This window comes from Symphalangus syndactylus, chromosome 4 (assembly GCF_028878055.3).
Source record: "Symphalangus syndactylus isolate Jambi chromosome 4, NHGRI_mSymSyn1-v2.1_pri, whole genome shotgun sequence".
Lineage (NCBI taxonomy): Eukaryota > Metazoa > Chordata > Mammalia > Primates > Hylobatidae > Symphalangus > Symphalangus syndactylus.
The window spans coordinates 19,820,813-19,841,448 of NC_072426.2; the positions used below are offsets into that span (position 1 = coordinate 19,820,813).

General features: G+C 37.6%; 1 protein-coding gene across 9 annotated transcripts in view; it reads right to left on the reverse strand.

Moving 5' to 3' along the window:
- Positions 1-20,636, reverse strand: part of MEI4 (meiotic double-stranded break formation protein 4) — a 374,155-nt gene that overhangs the window by 324,652 nt on the left and 28,867 nt on the right. For all 9 annotated transcript variants that reach the window (XR_010120452.1, XR_010120453.1, XR_010120450.1 and 6 more), the window contains exon 2: positions 14,256-14,501. Coding sequence is in view for 5 of the 9 variants with exons in the window: in XM_063637851.1 (XP_063493921.1) it covers positions 14,256-14,487 (232 nt within the window). In the remaining 4 variants the exon portion in view is untranslated. The remainder of the gene's footprint in view (positions 1-14,255; positions 14,502-20,636) is intronic.

The following is a 20,636-nucleotide window of genomic DNA, read 5'->3' on the forward strand; positions in this document are numbered from 1 at the left end:
GTAATGTTGTGTTATATATACATATATACACACACATATATAAACACATATATATGTGTATATACATATATACACATATATATATCTTGTGAAATAATTAAATCAAGCTAATTAACATATATATCACCCCACATACTTAGCATTTTCTGTGGTAAGACCATTCAGTATCTACTCTTGGCAATTTTCATGGATATGGAACATTATTCCTAACTACAGTCACTATACTGTACAATAGATCACCAGAATTTATTCATCCTAACTGAAACCCTTTGACCCTTTGAACAACATCTCTCTATTCTCCCTCAACTGTCAGCTCCTGAAAGAAAATATGGCATCATCTCACTTATATGTAGAATCTAAAAATGCTGATCTCATAGAAGTAGAAAATAGAATGGTGGTTCCATTCTTTCTAATAGATAACTGTAGTGTACTTCAGAGAATATCCCAGTAAAATAAAAAGATTAAAATTAAGTGAGACGAATAATGAAAACTGCCAATGAGGGCATTTGGGTTGACTATAGTAAAAATAATAGTTCACCCTAAACCAGTGGTTCTCAATCTCAGTTGTATGTTGGAATAACCTAAGGACTATGAAACAATCATGTCTCAGTCCAGACCCTAGATATTCTGATGTAATTGGCCTGGGGTACAACCCAGGCATCAAGACTTTTAACAGCTCCCCAGATGATTATAATGCAGAGCTAGGGTTGAGAGTCACTGCCTAGAACTCTAGCCTTAAGTCTACCAATACAAAAGAGGCAAAGACTTTCAGAAAGTCTTTTAAAAAACAAAAATAAATTTTTAAAACTAATGTTGTAAATCTAATTAATGACACTATTTTATATTTTCTTTCTTTTTTTTTTTTTTTTTGAGACCGAGTCTTGCTTTGTCACCAGGCTGGAGTGCAGTGGCACAGTCTTGGCTACCTGCCAACCTCTGCCTCCCAGGTTCAAGCGATTCTCCTGCCTTAGCCTCCCAAGTAGCTGGGACTACAGGTGCGCACCACCACACCCAGCTAATTTTTGTATTTTTAGTAGAGACGGGGTTTCACCATGTTGGCCAGGATGGTCTTGATCTCTTGACCTTGTGATCCACCTGCCTCGGCCTCCCAAAGTGCTGGGATTACAGGCAACACTTTATTTTTCATACCTATGGAAGCTCCTCAGAAGATGGAGGCCTGCAGGAATCCAGGTACAAAAGGCCTGGATTCATACGGTATTTACTGTTAAAAAGATTAAATGAACAACTAAGTTTGCTGTCACTGTGTTCACCATCACAGACAACTGTGCATGGGCAAGGCACTTCTTTAAAGTGGGACTAGAAAAGTATAAATCACTGAGGCACACATGCCTCCAGGTCCAACCCCCACTGTATCTCTCACCCTAGCAGGCAACAGAGAGCTGCACAGCCACATAAAGCAGCCCACAGGCATGGACTTGGCCTACTTTAGACTGATTTCTGCTCAGAAGTCAAATGGAGAAGATGTGTTGTGGTTCATAGAATAAAAAACAAACACATGAGAATAAACACTCCCTAAAAATACACAGGTAGTAGTAACTTTGGAGTTATTAAAAGCACAGTTATTAACACATTTAGGTTTTAAATTTGCAAAATGCCATATAATTTGTATGAACTTGGTGTCAAGGTCATTCTGTCAAAAATACTGTTTTACAGAAAGAAATGAATTATACTAATTCCAGGAAAGAAGGTATTTTTTATTAGAATATCAAAGGATGAGAGAAAGTTGCCTAAATTCTGCATATCCTGTTTTATTAATAAGTTCGAAAATTTCAAGTACTATAAAAAGTATGTATAAGGATCAGAAGCATTATTTTTACCAGTTACCTTTTCACCAACTACTATTTGTGAAATTGATGTAAAATGTTAACATTTTACATGTATTATAATTTACACAGAAAAACTTACCTTACTCCATGAAAATAATTTCTGCTGCTTTATATTTACAAGCCTAGTCAGAGATGATCATTTTAAATATCAAGCCCAGAAACATATTTGAGAAACCACTGGGTGCAAGATCTCATGGAATCCAGCACCACAAGAGGACACAAAGGCGACCTAATCTTTGTTCTTCATGTGATGTATTAATTTTTAAAAGTAATGAGGAATTTTTAGAGCTCAGCTTTTCAAAACATAAGAAACAGCTTCCTCTGGATGCAGTCTTTTTCCTGTGTACTTTGAAGCACAAAAAATAGCTGACATAGTCTGAATGTATTAAAGATATATAAGCAATATTTCTCTCCTAATATGAGAAAACTGAGAAAAACCAAAAATAAGAAAAATTATCACACATTTATTACAAAATAATTAATAATGCCATAGAGGCAGAAAAGGTATGACATCTTTCCTCACCCTTCATAAGGGTCACGGTCAATATTACTGTAACAAAAGATAGGTGTGTTAGTCTGTTTACATTGCTATAAAGAAATTCCTGAAAGAGGATAATTTATAAAGAAAATAAGTTTATTTGGCTCATGTTTCTGCAGGTTACACAAGAAACACAGTGCTGGCATCTGCTTCTGTTGAGGGCCTCGGGAACTTTATAATCATGATAGCAGGTGAAGGAGAGTCAGAGTGTCATGTGCCAAGAACAGGGGCAAGACAGAGGGGAGGTGTCACACTCTTTTAAACAACCAAATCTCACATGAACTCAGAGCAACAACTCATTCTTTACTGAGAGAAGGACATGATGTAATTCATGAGGGATCTGCTACTATGACCCAAACACCTCCCACTAGGCCCCACCTTCAACACTGGGGATCACATTTCAACATGAGATTTGAAGGGAACAAATATCCAAACTATATAATTCTGTCTCTGGCACCCCAAATTTCATGTCCTTTCATTCCATAATACAATCATCTCTTCCCAATAGTCTCCAAAAGTCCCAGCTTGTTTCAGCATCAACTTAAAGTCCAAAGTCTCATCTGAGACTCAAGACAAGTTCCTTCTACCTACGAGCCTGTAAAATCACAAGTAAGTTATTTACTTCCAAGATACAATGGTGGTACAGGTTCCTATTTCAGATAAATCAGCCCAAATAAAGGGGCAACAGGTCCCATGCAAATGTAAAACCCAGCAGGCAGATATTAAATCTTAAAGTTTCAAAATAATCCTTGATTCAGTGTCCCACATCCATGGCATACTGGTGTAAGGGTTGGGCTCCCAAAGCCTTGCACAGCTCCACCCATGACTGCTCTCACTGGTTAGAGTTGAATGCCTGCAGCTTTTCCAGGCTCAGAGTGCACATTGCCAATGGTTCTAACATTCTCAAATCTGGAGGATGGCAGTCCCATTCTCACAGCTCCACTAGATGGTGCCCCAGTGGGAACTCTTGTGTGGGAGCTCCAATCCCAAATTTCCCCTCCATGCTGCCCTAGTAGAAGCTCTCTACAAGGGTTCCACCCCTGTAGCAGGCTTCTGGCTGGGTACCCAAGCTTTCCCACACATCCTTTGAAATCTAGGTGAAGGCTGCCAAGCCTCCTTCACTTTTCCATTGTGTGCAACTGCAGCCTTAACACCAAGTGGAAGCTGCCAAGGCTTATGGCTTGCGCCCTCTAGAGAAGCAGCCTGAGCCGTATCTGGGGCCCTTTGAGCCACAGCTGGAGCTGTAGTAGCAGGGATGCAGTGAGTAGCTTCCGAAGGTGATGCACAGCAGCAGAGTCCTGGGCCTGACTCAGAAAACTATTCCTTCCTTCTAGGACTCTGGGCCTGTGATGGAAGGGGCTGTCTCCTCAGAGACTTCCAAAATGCTTTTGAGGCCCTTTTTCCCATTGTCTTGGATAGTAGCACTTGACTCCCTTTTAGTCAAGCAAATCTCTCTAGAAAGTGATTGCTCCACAGCCCACTTGAATTCCTCCCATGAAAACGCTCTTTGTCTAACTCATGGCAAGGATGAGAATTTTCCAAATTTGTATGCTCTGCTTCCCCTTTAAATGTAACTTCCAACTTTAAGTTATTATTTTGCTCTGACATCTGATAATAGGCAGTTAGAAGCAGCCACAGCACATCTTGAATGCTAAGCATTACTGCTTAGAAATTTCTTCTACCAGATACCGTACATTATGACTCTTAAGCTCAAACTTCCACAGATCCCTAGGGCATGAACACAATGCAGTCAAGTTCCTTGCTCAGGGTATAAAGTGGGTTACCTTTATCCAACTCCCAATAAATTCCTCATTTCCGTCTGAGGCCTCATCAATCTGGCTTTCACTGTCCATATTTCTATCACCATTTTGGTCAGAACCATTTAGTCTTAGGAAGTTCCAAACTTTCCCTCAGCTTCCTGTCTTCTTCTTAGCTCTCCAAACTCTCCCAAACTCTGCCCATTGCCCACTTTCAAAACCACATTCACATTTTCACACATCTTTATAGCAACGTCACATTGTTTAGTACCAATTTTCTGTGTTAGTCTGTTTTGTGTTGCTATAAAGGAATATCTGAGACTGTGAACTTTATAAAGTGGTTTATTTGGTTAGTGGTTCTACAGGCTGCATAAGCATGGTGCCAGCATCTGCTTGGCTTCTGGTGAGGCCTCAGGAAGCTTATAATCATGGCAGAAAGCAGGGAGCCAGTGTATCACATGGTGAGTCAGGAAGCAAGAGAGAGGGAGAGAAGTGCCAGGCTCTTTTACACAACCAGAGCTCACATGAACTCATAGGGAACTCACTCATTACCGTGAGGACAGCACCAAATCATTCTTGAAGGATCCATCCCCATGACCCAAATATCCACCACTAGGCCCACCTCCAACATTGAAGGTCACATTTTAACATGAGATTTGAAGGTGACAAAACATCTAAACCATATCAACAGGTTAACAGGAGAAAAAGATAACAGATTTATTTAATCAAAATTTTACTTGATATGGGAGCCTTTGGAATTGACAACCCAAAGATTCATAGAAAATTGTCTGCTTTATGCTTAGGTTTGATGCAGAATGGACAGCCATACAGAAATGTAATTGAACAAAAATGATATGACCTAATGGTAATAGTCAAAGAGGGGAAACCCAGCAAGGCCTGTATGTTTGGATTCTTCCTGGCCTCTCTGTGTGGCATTCATTCCTTGTTGGCACAGGGAAGGACCCCTTCTTAAATGAGTATCTTATGAGCTACTTTCAGACAAGGTAGGTCAGAGAATTTCCCTATGGTCAGCTCTTACACAGAAAGGCAGAAGAAGGTTAGAGTAATGTTTCTAGGTTTTATGTCTAGCTTTTTTCAGTAAGGGGTTCTAGTTTCAATGACCTGCCTTGTGGAAAAATAATTCTAGTTTCTATGGCTGCCTTGGGGAGAAAGAGGAGTGGGAGAAAGAAGGGGAGAAGGTCAGAAAGAGACTTTGCTTCTGAGACCCTTCGTGTTCCTCAGTTGGAAGTACTCAGCATACCAAAGCACCACACTCTAGGGTGTCATTTTCTGAGTCCACAGAAGTGTGAAACAATGGATCTGCTCAATGACTGAAAGCAGCTCACAACACCTCAATGTCTCCTTCACAGCACACACATCTCTCAACAGTGGTATTCTCTCATGTATTTAATTACTACACCAGTGCTCACAAATGCCCACACACACTTAAATTTAAAATTCATGTAAACAGTGTTTCTGTAACAGGAAATTCATGTGAAAAAACCACCATTGACTTGTAATATAAGAAAAATGTAATAATTCCCCTTCCTGTGATGGGTGGACGCTACCACCCAAATCACAGTAAAGCCAGTGTGGATCCCACATAACACCGGGCCTCCCTCCACAGATAGTCATTCCCAATCATTATACTTGTCTGCTGGTTTTGTACCACTTTTATTGATACATGTGCTTTGTCTGCATATTCTATTTACGAATTCACTCAAATTCATGTTATATCAACATTACTATTTTAGCTTTCAGTGTGACTCAGAATATAATTCAAGTATGTATGTTTATAGTTCCACATGTGTGATATTACTTGTAAACTTTATTTACAAATAAATTTGTTTTGTCTTATTGCCTACAACATGTTAGCATTCATTTATGTAATACATTTCTTTTTAGCTATGTCACTTTATGTACTTTTCTATGGATTGATATAATAGTATAGGTTAATTAGAATTTAAGGTTTTCTACCGGTTTCCAGTGTACGATACACTGAATTTCCTATCCAAAATGTTTCCCCTCCACGATGTCTCTAAAATTATTTGAAGTTGATTTAAGAAAGAAGATGTATTCCCCTGCGGAAAAAAAAAAAAAAAAAAAAGATGTTTTATACAACTCACATATGGGTACTCATTAAGAACAAAGGAGGCTGGGCGTGGTGGCTCACGCCTGTAATCCCAGCACTTTGGGAGGCCGAGGCAGGCAGATCACCTGGTCAGGAGATCGAGACCATCCTGGCTAACACGGTGAAACCCCGTCTCTACTAAAAATACAAAAAAAAATTAGCCAGGCAAGGTGGCGGGCGCCTGTAGTCCCAGCTACTTGGGAGGCTGAGGCAGGAGAATGGCGTGAATCCTGGGGGGCAGAGCCTGCAGTGAGCCGAAATCGCACCACTGCACTCCAGCCTGGGCGACAACGAGACTCCGTCTCAAAAAAAAAAAAAAAAAAAACAAAGGAAGGCAGTAAGATGGAGGGGAGAAGGGAGAGAGTTCTCCTAGAACAAGAATCAACAACACCCAATTGTTAGATCCCTGTTATGTTTATATACATATGGCACTAAACAGTATGAAACAGTATCAAACATAGTTGTTAGGGTCATTGTAGCACTATTATTTTTGTTGTTGTTGTTGATGTTGTTGTTGTTGTTGTTGTTAGAGTCATTGTAGCACTACTATTTTGTTGCTGTTGTTGGTTCATTTTCTCTCATTTCTGCCACTCAGCTCAACCAGGCTCTTAATAAACACTTATTCTTTGGTGACCAGGTGCCAAATGTCACTTGGTACTGAGAAATCTTTCAGAAGCTAGCCTACAAGTCCCTCTTAATTTACTGCACTTGGGTGTTTTGAATTTACTACACTCAGGTGTTTGAATCATTCAAAACACTCAGGTGTTTCCTTTGACTCTTTTCTGGTAAAATTTTTTATTATGCTCCCTGAACATATGTTTCACTTTTGTTTAAACCAGTGATTCTCAAACTCCAGTATTCATCAGAATCACCTGGGGGGCCTGTTAAGCCACAAACTGCTGAGCCCCACTTAGAATTTCTGATTCTTAATTGAATCAGGAATAGTGGGATCTGAGAATTTGCATTTCTAACAACTTCCCACCTGATGCTCATGCAGCTTGTGGGGAACTCACTGATCTAAGGAACCACCTTAAAGTACTAAAAGTCATTGTTCTAGAATTCTATAGGAACCCCATTCCATTTACTACATATTTAACCTTTTAGATAACTTGTTTTCCTCATTTCCTTATCTATAATCAAGGCAACAGGTGAGGACGACTTCTTAGACAAGAGTTGAAGCAGCAAGGAAATAAATTCAAGAATGAAAACCCAAAGGCAGTTGAAAAAAGAAAACAACGGGGCCAGGAGACAGATTTCTGAATAAAGGTCACTGGGGGAGAAGTGGAAGAAGAAAATAAACTTTAAAGAATAGCTTGTAGAAAACCTGTTGGAAATGAACTCAGCAAAAACAAAGATAAAAGGGCACCTTCTCCTACCTTCGGAAGAGTCTCAGAAAAAGAGACGCTGACATATTCTGGAGATCTAGGACAAGTCTTTCCACTTGCGCTCTGTATTTCTTCTACATTAAAGAAGCTGAGCCAGCAATGATTCTTCTGTTATCCTCTTCCTTCTGTATCTTCTACTTTTCTCTCTCTGCTGGTTCCTTCCCAAAGTACCAGCATGCTGTCCTTCCATTTGCACTCTCTTCAACTACCAACCCCCACCCTCACACACACATAGTCCCTTGCTAGTCAAATAGTGGTTCTCAGACCAGCAGCATCAATATGACCTAGAAGCGTATCAGAAATGCAGAATCTCAGGCTTATCGCATTTACCCCATTTATCTAATTTCCTTTTCAATTTGATAATGGGATTGATGTTATACTATACATTTTTCCAGCCTAAAGTCTAGAACTATCTACCTGGATTTATTCACTGCACATTAAAGTTATCCTAAAAAGTAAATTTCAGGATTTCTAGGATCCATATTAAATCCAGAATCCTCATGGTATGTTTGGATTTCTGGTAGAAACTTAACATTCAAAAACAGACAAATAGGATATTTAAAAGACAAATAAAACCTGTCAAAAAATAAATGTAATCCTAAACATAAAGATGATTGCAATTTGTTATAGCATTAAGCTACTCCAAAAAAAATCATACTACGCAAAGACCTAGGAATGCAAAAGTACTATGAATGGTTTTAGCCTTTTGTTGCACTGATAAGCTAACATTGTCATTCTTCATTTGTCCCATTCTGATTCAATTACTTATAAACATGTGTGGCTCTCTTAAAGTCAGGAGCTCTAATACTCACCCTACTTTATTGGGTCTCGTTCCTGGATTCAGGATCTTGCTCTCTGTATTCTACTTCCACTGTTACAGGGGCTTGGCAGATATCTAGAAACTACAGATTAGCAAGGCCATTTTGTTCCAAGTATGAACCCTCACATAGACCATTTCTAAACTTATTTATTCACCAAATAACCACCGAGCGTGTCCCTCCATGACAGGAACTGTGCTAACTATAGAAATACAGTGGGATGAAAACAGTCTCTGAAAGCATAGAGTTTGGGTCTCACAGGGAAGACAGACTACTTAAACAATTATAATTTAACTCACATATAATAAAGTACAGAATATAATGGGGACTCACATCAGGAGAACCTCATCTAGTCTAGGGAGGTAGTTAGTGAAGACAAAAGTGGTATTGAAACTGCATGGCAAAAGAAAGAATAGTACACAGCCAGACCAAAAGGAGGAGGAGAACATACCCTACAGAGAGATTATGTATAAACAACTGGAGCTGAGCAAGAAGGTCCATTCAAATAAGTGAAAGAAATTTGGTATGTCTCAGTGCAGAATGTGAAGGACATGGTGGTGATAGGTTGGGCTGGAGAAGTAAGCAAGCACCAAATTCTGGAAAAGTCTGTAGTCCGGTTTAAGGCCTTCGGGTTATATCTGAAATTAAATAAGATGACTTGAGACTGGGCTGCAATTTAGACTAGAAAGGGGCAAAGGCTACAGTTAAAGACATACCAGTCTCATTGGGATAAATTAAGTATGACCAAGGAAATGGCATCAGGAATGGAGAGAAATGCAGAGATTCCAGAGATATGCAGAAAGAAATTATTATAGAGCCTCTCAGAATCTCTCTCGAATTAAGGATACATCTTTTTATGTTTATGTGTATTATTCAATTATGTTTTAAATCAATTACAATTTTAAACAAACTTCCATCATTATTGTATTAGACAATTTATATTATGAAAGCTTATATGGAAACTGAGAGACAAATGCTTATGCATCGCATTTTCACACTCTTTCAGCATCTGTAAAACAGTGAATGCCCCAACTTATAAATGCTGAGCCCCACAGTTGTGTCGGTAAGTCAGTTATTTGCAATGTTTCCTCAGTACATCGTCTGGAACAGGGTGAGAACAAAGAGGTGAAACAGAGGCTGAGTGGGCTGGGACCAGGAAAATAGTCATCAGAAGACTAAGGCAAGCTCCATCTTGGATCTGTCAGGCCCCTGTTCTGTTCTGGTCACCACTAGTCTAGCTAAAAACTGTTTCCTGAATCCATGCTTATACAAGATGAGAAAGCAAGAACTGCGGAGGCAATGGAATGGTGAGAATTCAGTCCTCAGGCTATAAGGCAGAAAAGAAGGGTGAGGGGACCAACCTGAGCAATGTGAGCTCAAGGATCAGGAAGCTCCCAAAGCCATCTGGCTGGGTTGGTTGTTTCTCGGGACCCAAAACTTAAAACTCAGTTCAACCATAACTACTTACACTGCTCTGCATACTGCTCTCCACCTCCACTACCCTAAGCACTCTATACAAGTGCCCTGTAATTAATAAACAGTTACTAAATAAACATGTACATCAATGAATTAATTTAGTTTGATTTTTTCTTACTTTCTTTTCACTCTGGCCAATTGCTCTTCCTTTTTACTATAGCCAATTGCTCATCCTGTAGACTATGATTAATGAATATATTCATAATATATTCATAAATATATTATATTTATATATAATATAATATATCTATGTATATTATATTACACATAGATGTGTAATACTATCTATGATTTATGAATATATTAACTACTTAAAGTTGTAGGCGAAAAGGCACATACCTGACACTTCATCCATCCACTTCCCTCCTGGGAATATCAAATGACTGTGTAATACAATGGCAACTGTCCAGATTCCCCCTGCCCCACCCGCACACACACTCAAATTTTAATCCCAAATCTGCCTACGGAAGTTCTATGCCATTTTTCCCATTAACATAGCCCTGCTCTTCTCACCATAAACCCTTCAATCCCTAGTCCAGTTTAGAAACAGCCACTAACATCTTCCTGGCTAGTCTCTGTGATGTGAGTCTTTCTCATCCACCTTCTCAGACCTAGACTAAATCCTTGCCAACATTAAGAGTCCCTCTTTAACAGGAGGCTGTTGCAGTGTCCATGAAATTTTTAAAAAATTAATAAAAATACATTTAAAAAGAGATTCTATAAAATAAAATGTAAGTAATCTTTTATAAAGAAAAACAGCATAGCTTCTCACTTGTATTTTCTCTTCCATAGATCAGTAAGAGATGCCACACATCACAAAAAAAGTTTTGAGAAACGTGTCCCTGGGTATGTAGACTTCTTTTTCTTCCTTCCTTCCTTTCTTCCTTCCTTTTGTTTTTCATTCTTTCATTCCATAAATTAGTAAAGAGCATTTAAGTAAGATGAAAATGTGACATAATTCTATAATCAAGTTCTATTTATCCCTCCTCTATATAGTCTAGTCCCCTAGTAAATATAATAAAGAGGTGTATTCATTAAGAAGCTGTAGAAAAACAAGAATAAAGAAATAGCAGAGTTCCTGAAATGCTGTAGAAAAAGCATATCATACTTCCTTATTTGTGTATTTTGCCATTTTGGCTTTGCTTTATTTAATTTTGGGTTGCTCAGTTGCTTCAATGAATAGTTGATGCTGTAAACTGAATTCCCCAGCCTCTCAATCTGTCAAGAATCATTCAATTCAACATTTATTGAGTACTTTCTGTCTCTAAACACTCAACAACAGTTGCACATATAAAACCACACTGTAAATTCTAGAAAAAAATATTTAATAATATAAATACACTTGTAATATAGTTTTGATTTTCAGGTATGGAGTTTTCTTAGAGCAAGGCATATCACTATTTCATGTCATCCTTACATAACTGCCATGTTCTTCCTTTATTTTCCTGTCAGTGTATGCTCCCCTTTTGTATATTTTTTCTCTCCCCTTTAACAGTTACTCCATTTATCTAAATCTATTCATTTATTCCTCATTTTTGAAGTTTAAGGTAACAGATAGAGAAACAGATTACTTCCAAACATCTGCACAGAAACATTGTACCTGCAACTCCTGCTGTGAGTAAAACTGACTTTAATTATATGATTTTTTGAAAATTTTTCTCACAGGCACTAACTGAAAGTGCTCAGCATAAAAACAAGCTACCACCTAGGTTCCTCCTATTAGGCACATTCATGTTATAAAAAAATAACATGCACATTTTATCAGTATTATGAATAGACCCTTGGATAGTATACAAGAGTTTTGATTTCATGGATGCTTATGACAGTCATGGTTTAAGATTCCTGGAAATTTTAACATTTGAGACATTATATTAATTACATAACTACACAGGAAAAAATGAAGGAAAATTGACTATGTTTGCCATTCATTCACTGCGTATACTCAAAGAGCCCATTATCAAAAAGGACTCTAGAGAAACTAAAATGTGGCTATAAGTTGTGTAATACTATTTTTGCTCATGCAATAGTAAGATTTTAGTAACATCTGGGTATTAAGTTACTGGGTTTTCATGATAATTCCCAAAACTAAAGTCTCCTATTACCCACAGCATATATGTGTGCCTTACACCTGCTGCACGCTCTTAATGTGATAATGCCTTGTCTTCCTCTGACATCCCTGGAATATTGGAATCTGCAGGCTTCCCACCTACACTCATGGCTGTATTCTCTTTGAGTCTCATCTACAACTATAACTTCACTATTCCTTAAATCCAACAGATCCTAAGTCTGTGTCTGTAGTTCTAGCCTGCTCATCCTCTCTGACCATACTTCCACCTTCCTTCTAGGTAATCCATATTCCAGGGATTAGCCTACACTCAGAGAAACTTGGGCTCAACCTTTTGTTCTATTAGCTTATTTCTGTGTTCACCATCTAAATTGAAAGTATCACAATCCATTTAGTAGGCTAGGAGGGAAACCTTATTTAGGTATTTAGGTATTAAGGTATTACCCTAAATACTGCTATGTCCCTTAACCACTCTCTGAAACCATTCATAAATGTCTAAAGTGTCTACTCTGAATTTATTCCTACATGTCTGTCCTTTTATTTATCACTATCACAGATCTAATTCAACTCACTATTCCTTATGTAGGATTTAGTCAAAGCTTTAAACATTGGTCTCCCTGCCTCGAATCACCTCTATAGCCAAAACATCCTCTATGTTCCTCTTTCATTGGACAGATATTTGCTGATCACCTTCTATGTGTCAGGCTTTGAGCTGGGAAACAAGTAAAGAGACCTGAGAAAATGAGAAAATCAAAGGCCTCTCCTCAGTGAACGTAAGCTCAAGTTCAGGAGATAAACCTGCAACCAAGTAAATAAACAAATAAGTAAATACTACACAGGAGGTGCTTGTGTAGGGAATAACTAGTGGGGGTCCACTAGAAGGGTCAGGGAATACCTCACTGAGGAGGTGTCACTTAAAATAAGACCTAAGGAAGAGAAGAAATCAGCCTCAAAGAGTCAAAGAGAAGAAGAGCCTAGGAGAGGTCCATGGCAATAAAGAGATGTCAAGGGCTGGAAGGAAGGCCATGTTGACTAGGGCCTAGCTGATAATGGGGAGAGTGTATGAGATGAGGTGGGAGAGGTGAGTAGAGGTGAAATCACCCACAGCATTTTGGGCCACTTTCAGAAGTCTGAATCTAATGTGAAGCCTAATTAGAAGCCAGGGAAGAGTTTTATGCAAAGAAATAACACTGCCTGATTTATGGTTGTTGTTTTTTTTTAACTTGTCAGAATTACGTTTCCCAATCATGAGTGTCAATCTTCTGCTTCAACAAAGCCCAGTGGCTCCTGATTAATGGGGTAACCACATGTTCTAGTTCGCCCAAGTAAACCCAGGTTTGCCCCTGTGTTCCCAGTGTAATTATTTTAATAGGCCCTTCCTTTCACCCTCACAAGGATCCTAGTAGAAACCATAAATTGTATGGTCAACTTACTGATAAGCAATGCAGTAAAATATTCCTTAGGTTGACATTCAAGACCCTTCTGAATCTGGTCCCAACTTCCCTCTGTACCTTTTTCCCCATCACATCTTTGCCTTACAAGTGTTTTGGTCACTCTTAAATGCAATGATGGCAGTATTCTGAATGCAATATGTATTCTCCACTCCAGTGCCTTTGCACATGCTCCTGCATCTTACTGGATGTTCTGTAACCATTTCACTGACAAGTGGACAGAACTTTGAGGGCCAGAGGTGAGAAGACTTCCCAGAAACTAGGCAGAAGGAATAACTTCCTCCTCTGTATTTTGTCAGTCTCTATTATAGTATGTATCACAACTAGGTTAATTATTTATACATCTGTTTTCTCTGCTAGAATGGTAGACACTTAGTAGCAAGGACAGCACCTCCTTTTATGTGTTTTGGAGTCCTCACCACCCACACATGCCTGGCCGATAGCTGGTATTTCACATTGGACTGCTAGATTAACTACTGAATATAAAAGCAAAACAAAATGTATAGTAAAATAATAAAGTTGAACAATCAGATTTTAAAAGACCTTATTGCCTTCACATCTATACTATTTTCATTCTCTAACTTCATTCCAAAGTCAAATGTAGGAAAGTGACAATAAAACTTTAATGAATGACTAGAAGTAAAAAAAAAAATGTATAAGGCTAGAAGATGTCGAGCTTTCATGGAAACTAAACATTTTCATGTTTTGGGAATACATTTCTAAATAATTGTGCAGCTGAAATAAAACAAGTTTGACATACTACCAAAAGGCAATTTTATATACTCACCACTCTTAAAGGATCCTGAACAAAGCCTGCTCACAAGAAGTTTTTGACGTAATTGCATAACTTCAGCTTCCAAGACTTCAACTTTTGATCTCCATTTTGACTCCTCCTCAGATAGCAACATAGCAAGGTGCTCTGTGTATTCTCTGCTGCTTTTGTCTGCTGGTTTTGAGCGGATAATTGCCAAGGCCAGAGCCAGCTTTGAAGTTCTCAAATACCATTTTTGAACATCCATCCTGGCTTTTGTCCCTATCATTTAATAAGAAAAAAGTTACAGAAATTCTTTTTAACTTGTGCAGTGTATTTCATTTGCTTAAAATTGATTTTGCAGAGTAACACTAATAAGTTTATAATAAGACTTGGCATGAAGTAACAGAAAAAAAACCATCAGGGGACTGCAAACAGTATGAGAAAGTTATGCAGAAGAAAAATACACACACATGCATATTAAATATATTAAGATTCAATAGTAGGTTTAGACAATTTGACAACTTCTTGGGATGGAAAAAACACATATTAATTCGTTTAGTTGTTTCTAACCAGAGAAATGTATCAGAATCTCTGAGGAAGCTTTTAAAATATATTCCCTCAAAATTCTGATTCAGCAAATTTTGAGCAGGACTGAGGCTTTTACATTTTGAAAAAGAGTCCACTGAATAACCAGAACCATTAAATTAAATAATCTATTTATAAATTTAAGTCCTTGCTTTCCTCTAACCCATCTGTTAAATCTTGCATTCCTTAATGAACCTTTTACCTGCTATTCCTGCCTCTAACCAGCCCCCTCCAATCTATAAGGAGAACAATCTTTTAAATATTTGCATCATCTAAGTTGCGAGTCTACTCTGATTCTTCACTTCCAAAGATTTCCAATCGTCATTCTGACCATACTTTTCCAAACCAACAGTGTGTCACAGTCTTAAAATATAAACATACTTATGGAGGCCACATGACAGACCACTGCATACACTGGTTTAATATCATCCCTACTCAAGTATAAGACCTTGCAGCCTCCGGAGCTTGCAGTGAGCCGAGATCGCGCCATTGCACTCCAGCCTGGGAGACAGAGCAAGACTCCGTCTCAAAAAAAAAAAAAAAAAAAAAAAAAAAGACCTTGCAGCCTCCGCCAGGCTTTATTAGATTATCATGACAGTGGTGCACGTAAAATGTGCTAAATAAAAATGCTTAATGAAGAGTGAAAAGTAAGATGACCCAGAATATTCAGGACTTTCAGTTGCCCCACCTATCCTACTAACACATTTTCAAATTCTTCACCTTACATTTCCAACTTCATTTCCTTCCATTTCCCCAGCCTATCCTTCCATATTGGTTGGATCACACTCAACCAGATACAGCCCAAGTGTACTCCTGTGCACATCTCTGCTCATAAATTGTCCACTGCCATGATGCCCTGACTTTTTTATATAGCTGCCCGAGCCCTGACTGTGCACCCTTTAAAGAACAACTCATATACCACCATATAAAATCTTCTCAGGTCTATTCCCACCCTCAGCGATGTGTAACTGTCTGATATCCTGTAATTTGGCACTGAAAATGTACAATCTAACAAATGGCTTAATGCTGTTTTATTATAGTTAGTAATGAACACAAAAATCTGTATAAAATATGTTCATCACAGCATTATTGATAATATTGAAAATGGACTGACAGTTAAATTAATAAAAGTATGACTATACAAATGAATATTACTTAGCCATTAAAAATTAGATTTTCAGAAATTTTGTATTAGCCTGAGAAAGTGTTAAGTACAACAAATGAGGACATGAAATTATATGGACAGTAGGACCCCAGTTATATGAAAAATGGGGAATATAAAAAAAGTAAATAGAATGTGTAACTGTAGAATTATTGGTGATTTTTATCCTCTTATCTTCATTTCTTTGTTATTTTTCTAATTTTATTCAATTAACATATATCGAATTATAATTAAAAATGTAAAGAAACTAGATTTCCAAAATCAAAGTACACAGCTTAGTATTTTCACAGCTGTTGACTACACCAAGGACTAGATACTGTCAAGATGAACAAACTAATTAGAATTATAGCTCCACTTATTTTAGCTTTCTCAACAACCATTTCACTCCCTGGATCATCCTCCATCCGTCATCAGTGATGGGAGCAGTGGACTCTGACACTCATTACTCTCAGAAAAGCACCCTATGTGCACAGGACAGACATGTGGTTTTTGAGACCCTCCTTCAAAAAGTAAGTTTGCTAATATACATAATGATACTGATTTTTTAAAAGGTGCCTATTCAAAGTTGTTTCAGTTGGAAAAGAATCTCACATTCAATTATAAATAGTGGGATTCCAGGCTAAAAGAAAAAACTAGAAAAACAGTTTATTAGCACAAGAGGACAAAGTTCTCTGGATAATAAAAACACAGCAAATTCCCTGTCATCCTGCAGAGATATTTAATTAATTGATTTAAGCAACCTGATTAACTAAATGTTCTGATTTTTAAGTTGTTGCATATGATCTGTTAATAGTCTTAAAATCATGCTGAATATCAGCTATCAGAAAGAAAGATCAAATTATAAAATTCTTATGGATTGTAACTATATCAAGGTCAGGGTCATTTGTCTGAACATTTAGATTTGTACTACAAATGAAAAGAAATAATTGCTAATAAAGAGGTTTAGCACAGGCTTGCAGGATGTAAATCACACTTAAAATACACAGAGAACTACAATATACAACCAAACAAAACGAGGTTTTTGAAACTGCTTCCTCATGTTTGTGTGTGTAAATGTGTGTGTTTATAAATGTATGCCTTCTTAACTGTAGAACAGCATTCCTATCCTCAAAGTATCATTTGCAAAATAAAGATAATTCAGTTTCCCCTAATATTTCATGGAAGAAAAATGAACTTCTATGGCATCATAAGAAAGATATATTTGGCCTTCATCCCCAGTTCCTGACACAAAGCTCTTAAATCCCTTAGAATTTCCTGAGTTAGCTTGTGGCAGGCCCCTAGAAAGCTTCAGGATAGGAATTAGTTGCCAGAAAAACCAAACCATAATTAAAAGCTTGGAACTTTCAGTCCCACCCCAAGCCTCCAGGGAGATGAGAGGGACTGAAGACTGAATTAATGATGGATCATGCTTTTTTGATGAAATCTCCATAAACCCCCCCTAATCAATGGGATTCAGAGAGCTTTCAGGTTGGTGAACACATCAGGATGCTAAGAGGGTGGCACATCTAGAAAGGATGTGGAAGCTCTGTGCAATCCCCCCATACATGGCCCTATGCATCTCTTCCATTTGGCTGTTCCTGTGCTGTATTTTTTATAGTAAACTGGTAATAGATAGAGTGCCTTACTGAGTTCTGTGAGTTATTCTAGCAAGTTATCAAGCCTGACTAGAAGGGTTGTGGGAATCTCTGAATAAGTCAGACAGAGTGCAAGTAACCTTCGGACCCAATACTTGCAACTGGCATTCAAACTGAGCGCAGTCTGATGGAACTGAGCCCTTAAACCTGTGAAGTCTGAAGCTAACTCCAGGTAGTTAGTGTCAGAATTGAGTTGAACTGTTGAATATCTAGTTCGTGCCCAGAGAATCGGTACTGGTTGTTGCTACTGGAAACACCCCAGCTTCCTAAATATATTCTCTGTTTCACTGAAGAAAGATCAGCAGTAACTTTCAGAAAGCCTTTTTAAATTCAATTTATGCTCAAATAATTAGAGTAAATAATGAAAATGAACATTTAATATCTCCCATGAAGGTATGTAGTGTCTCTTAATTCTTAATAGTTTAAAGTATAAAATCAGTCTTTTTAGAACAGAGCATCAATTACAGCAGAGCTTACTTGTATTCTTTTTTATTTGGGAGCAGTTCCTACCATAGTAACATTCCCCATGGGGCTATGAAAAAATGTAGTCATATTCCATATGACCTTGGATTTTCCTTCACTCAATGCATGTAGAAACAGCTACTCCACACATTATTTTGGCCATTTGTATCATTTATTTCTCCTGCCCTAATTTTTCCTTATTGAACTTTAATTTGCTATCAACTCGCTAATTTTCTGAACCATCAAGTATTTTATATTTATTTTATATTACAACTTCAAATTCTAAAGTTACTTCATCACCAAGATCACTGATGAAACATCTATAAAAAAAAAGAGCCACAGACCATTCCTATTCAAGACTGGTGGGAATTTTGAATTACACAGCCATTCAGGAGGATATTTTCCTAATATGTATCAAACATCTTCAAAGTATGTATTCCCCTTTGTCCCAGCAATACAAGTTCTAAGATTTCACCTTCAATAAATGATCAGAGCTGCATACAAAACTTTATGCCCATACATGATTTATAGAATTATAACTACCAATATAAAAAAAAACCTGTCACCAGTCTGAACATCTAATAATAGAGATCAAATTGTGATATATCATATAATTCAACTAAAAATGTTTTTGAAAATATTTGAAGTTATGGAAAAATATTTCCCACATGATATTAAATGTACAGTAAAACATAAAACAGTAAATGCAGTAAAACTGCAAATTAAAAAAATCTACAGATATAAAGACATTAATGTAGTGATAGATTGAGAGACAAAAGGGGAAAGGGAAAAAGAGTGGAAAGGAACAAAAGAAAAAGAGAAAGATAAAAAGAGGGAAAGAAAAGACAGACTTACTGACCAAAATAAAAGCAACCCTTCACCATGAGTTGAGGAAGTCTGAATGATATTATTTTTTTACTTACACTTTTCTATATGCACTAGTCCATTTTGCACTGCAATAAAGGAATACCTAAGGCTGAGTAATTTTTAAAGAATATAGGTTTATTTGGCTCATGGTTCCACAGATTATAGAGAGGCACAGTGCCAGCTTCTGCTTCTAGTGAGGCCTCAGGAGGCTTTCACTCATGGTAGAAGGCACAGAAAGCTAGTGTGTCACATGATGAGAAAAAGCAAGAAAGGGAGGGAGGTCCCAGACTCTTTTTCACAACCAGAACTCAAGTGAAATGGTTACCACAGGGAGGCCCCAAGGCATTCCTGAGAAAGCTGTCCCCATGACCCAAACACCTCCCACTAGGCCCCACCTGTAATCTTGAAGATCACATTCCAACACGAGATTTGGAGGGGACAAATATCAAAACCATATCACTATAGTTCCCAAACTGTCACAACAAACATTATAAGACATATAAGACAGAAAACTATCTTCGTACTGATCCTACAGAAATTGTCCCTATTCTATATTTTTCTAAGTGGGAAAATAATTATGCAGAAGACTGAAACTGGACCCTTATCCCATACCATATACAAAAATCAACTTAAAATGCAATAAAGACTTAAACATAACATGAAACCATAAAACTACTAGAAGAAAACATAAGGAAAGAGCTGCATAACATGGGTCTTGACAAAGATACTTTGAATATGACAGAAGGACAGACAACAAAAGTAAAAATAGACAAACGGGATTGCATCAAACTTAAGTGCTTCTGCACAGCAAAGGAAACAGTCAACAGACTGAAGGAACAATCTGCAAAATAGGAGACAATACTTGCAAACCATATATCATATAAGGGGTTAATATCCAAAATATACAAGGGACTCCAAAAACTCAATAGCAAGTCCCCATATGCACAGGCAACCAAAGCAAACATAGACAAATGATATCACACCAAGTTAAAAAGCTTCTGTGCAGCAAAATATACAATCAACAAAGTGAAGGGACAACCCAGAGAATGGAAACAAATATTTGCAAACTATCCCCCTGACAAGGAAATGATAGCCAGAATATATAAGGAGCTCAAACAACCCTATAGGAAAAAATATAATAACCCGATGAAAACACAGGCAAAAGATTTGAATAGACATTTCTCAAAAGACATAGAAATGGCAAAGAGACATACGAAAGTGTTCACAGCATCACTGATTATCAGAGAAATGCAAATCAAAACTACAATTAGATATCGTCTCATCCCAGTTAAAAGGGCTTATATGCAAAAGACAGGCAATAACAACTGCTGGTGAGGATGTGGAGAAAAGGGAACCTTTGTACACTGTTGGTGAGAATGTAAATTAGTACAACCACTATGGAGAACCATTTGGAGGGTCCTCAAAAAAACTAAAAATTGAGCTACCATATGTGCAGCAATCTCACTTTGGGTGTATACTCAAAAGAAAGGAAATAAGGAAATCAGTATATTAAAGAGATATTTGCACTCTGTGTTGTAGCACTATTTACAATAACTAAGATTTGGAAGCAACCTAGTTGTGTATCAACAGATTAATGGATAAAGAATATGTGGTACATATACACAATGGAGTACTACATTCAACCACAAACAATGACATACAGTCATTTGCAACAACATGGATGGAACCGGAGATAATTACATT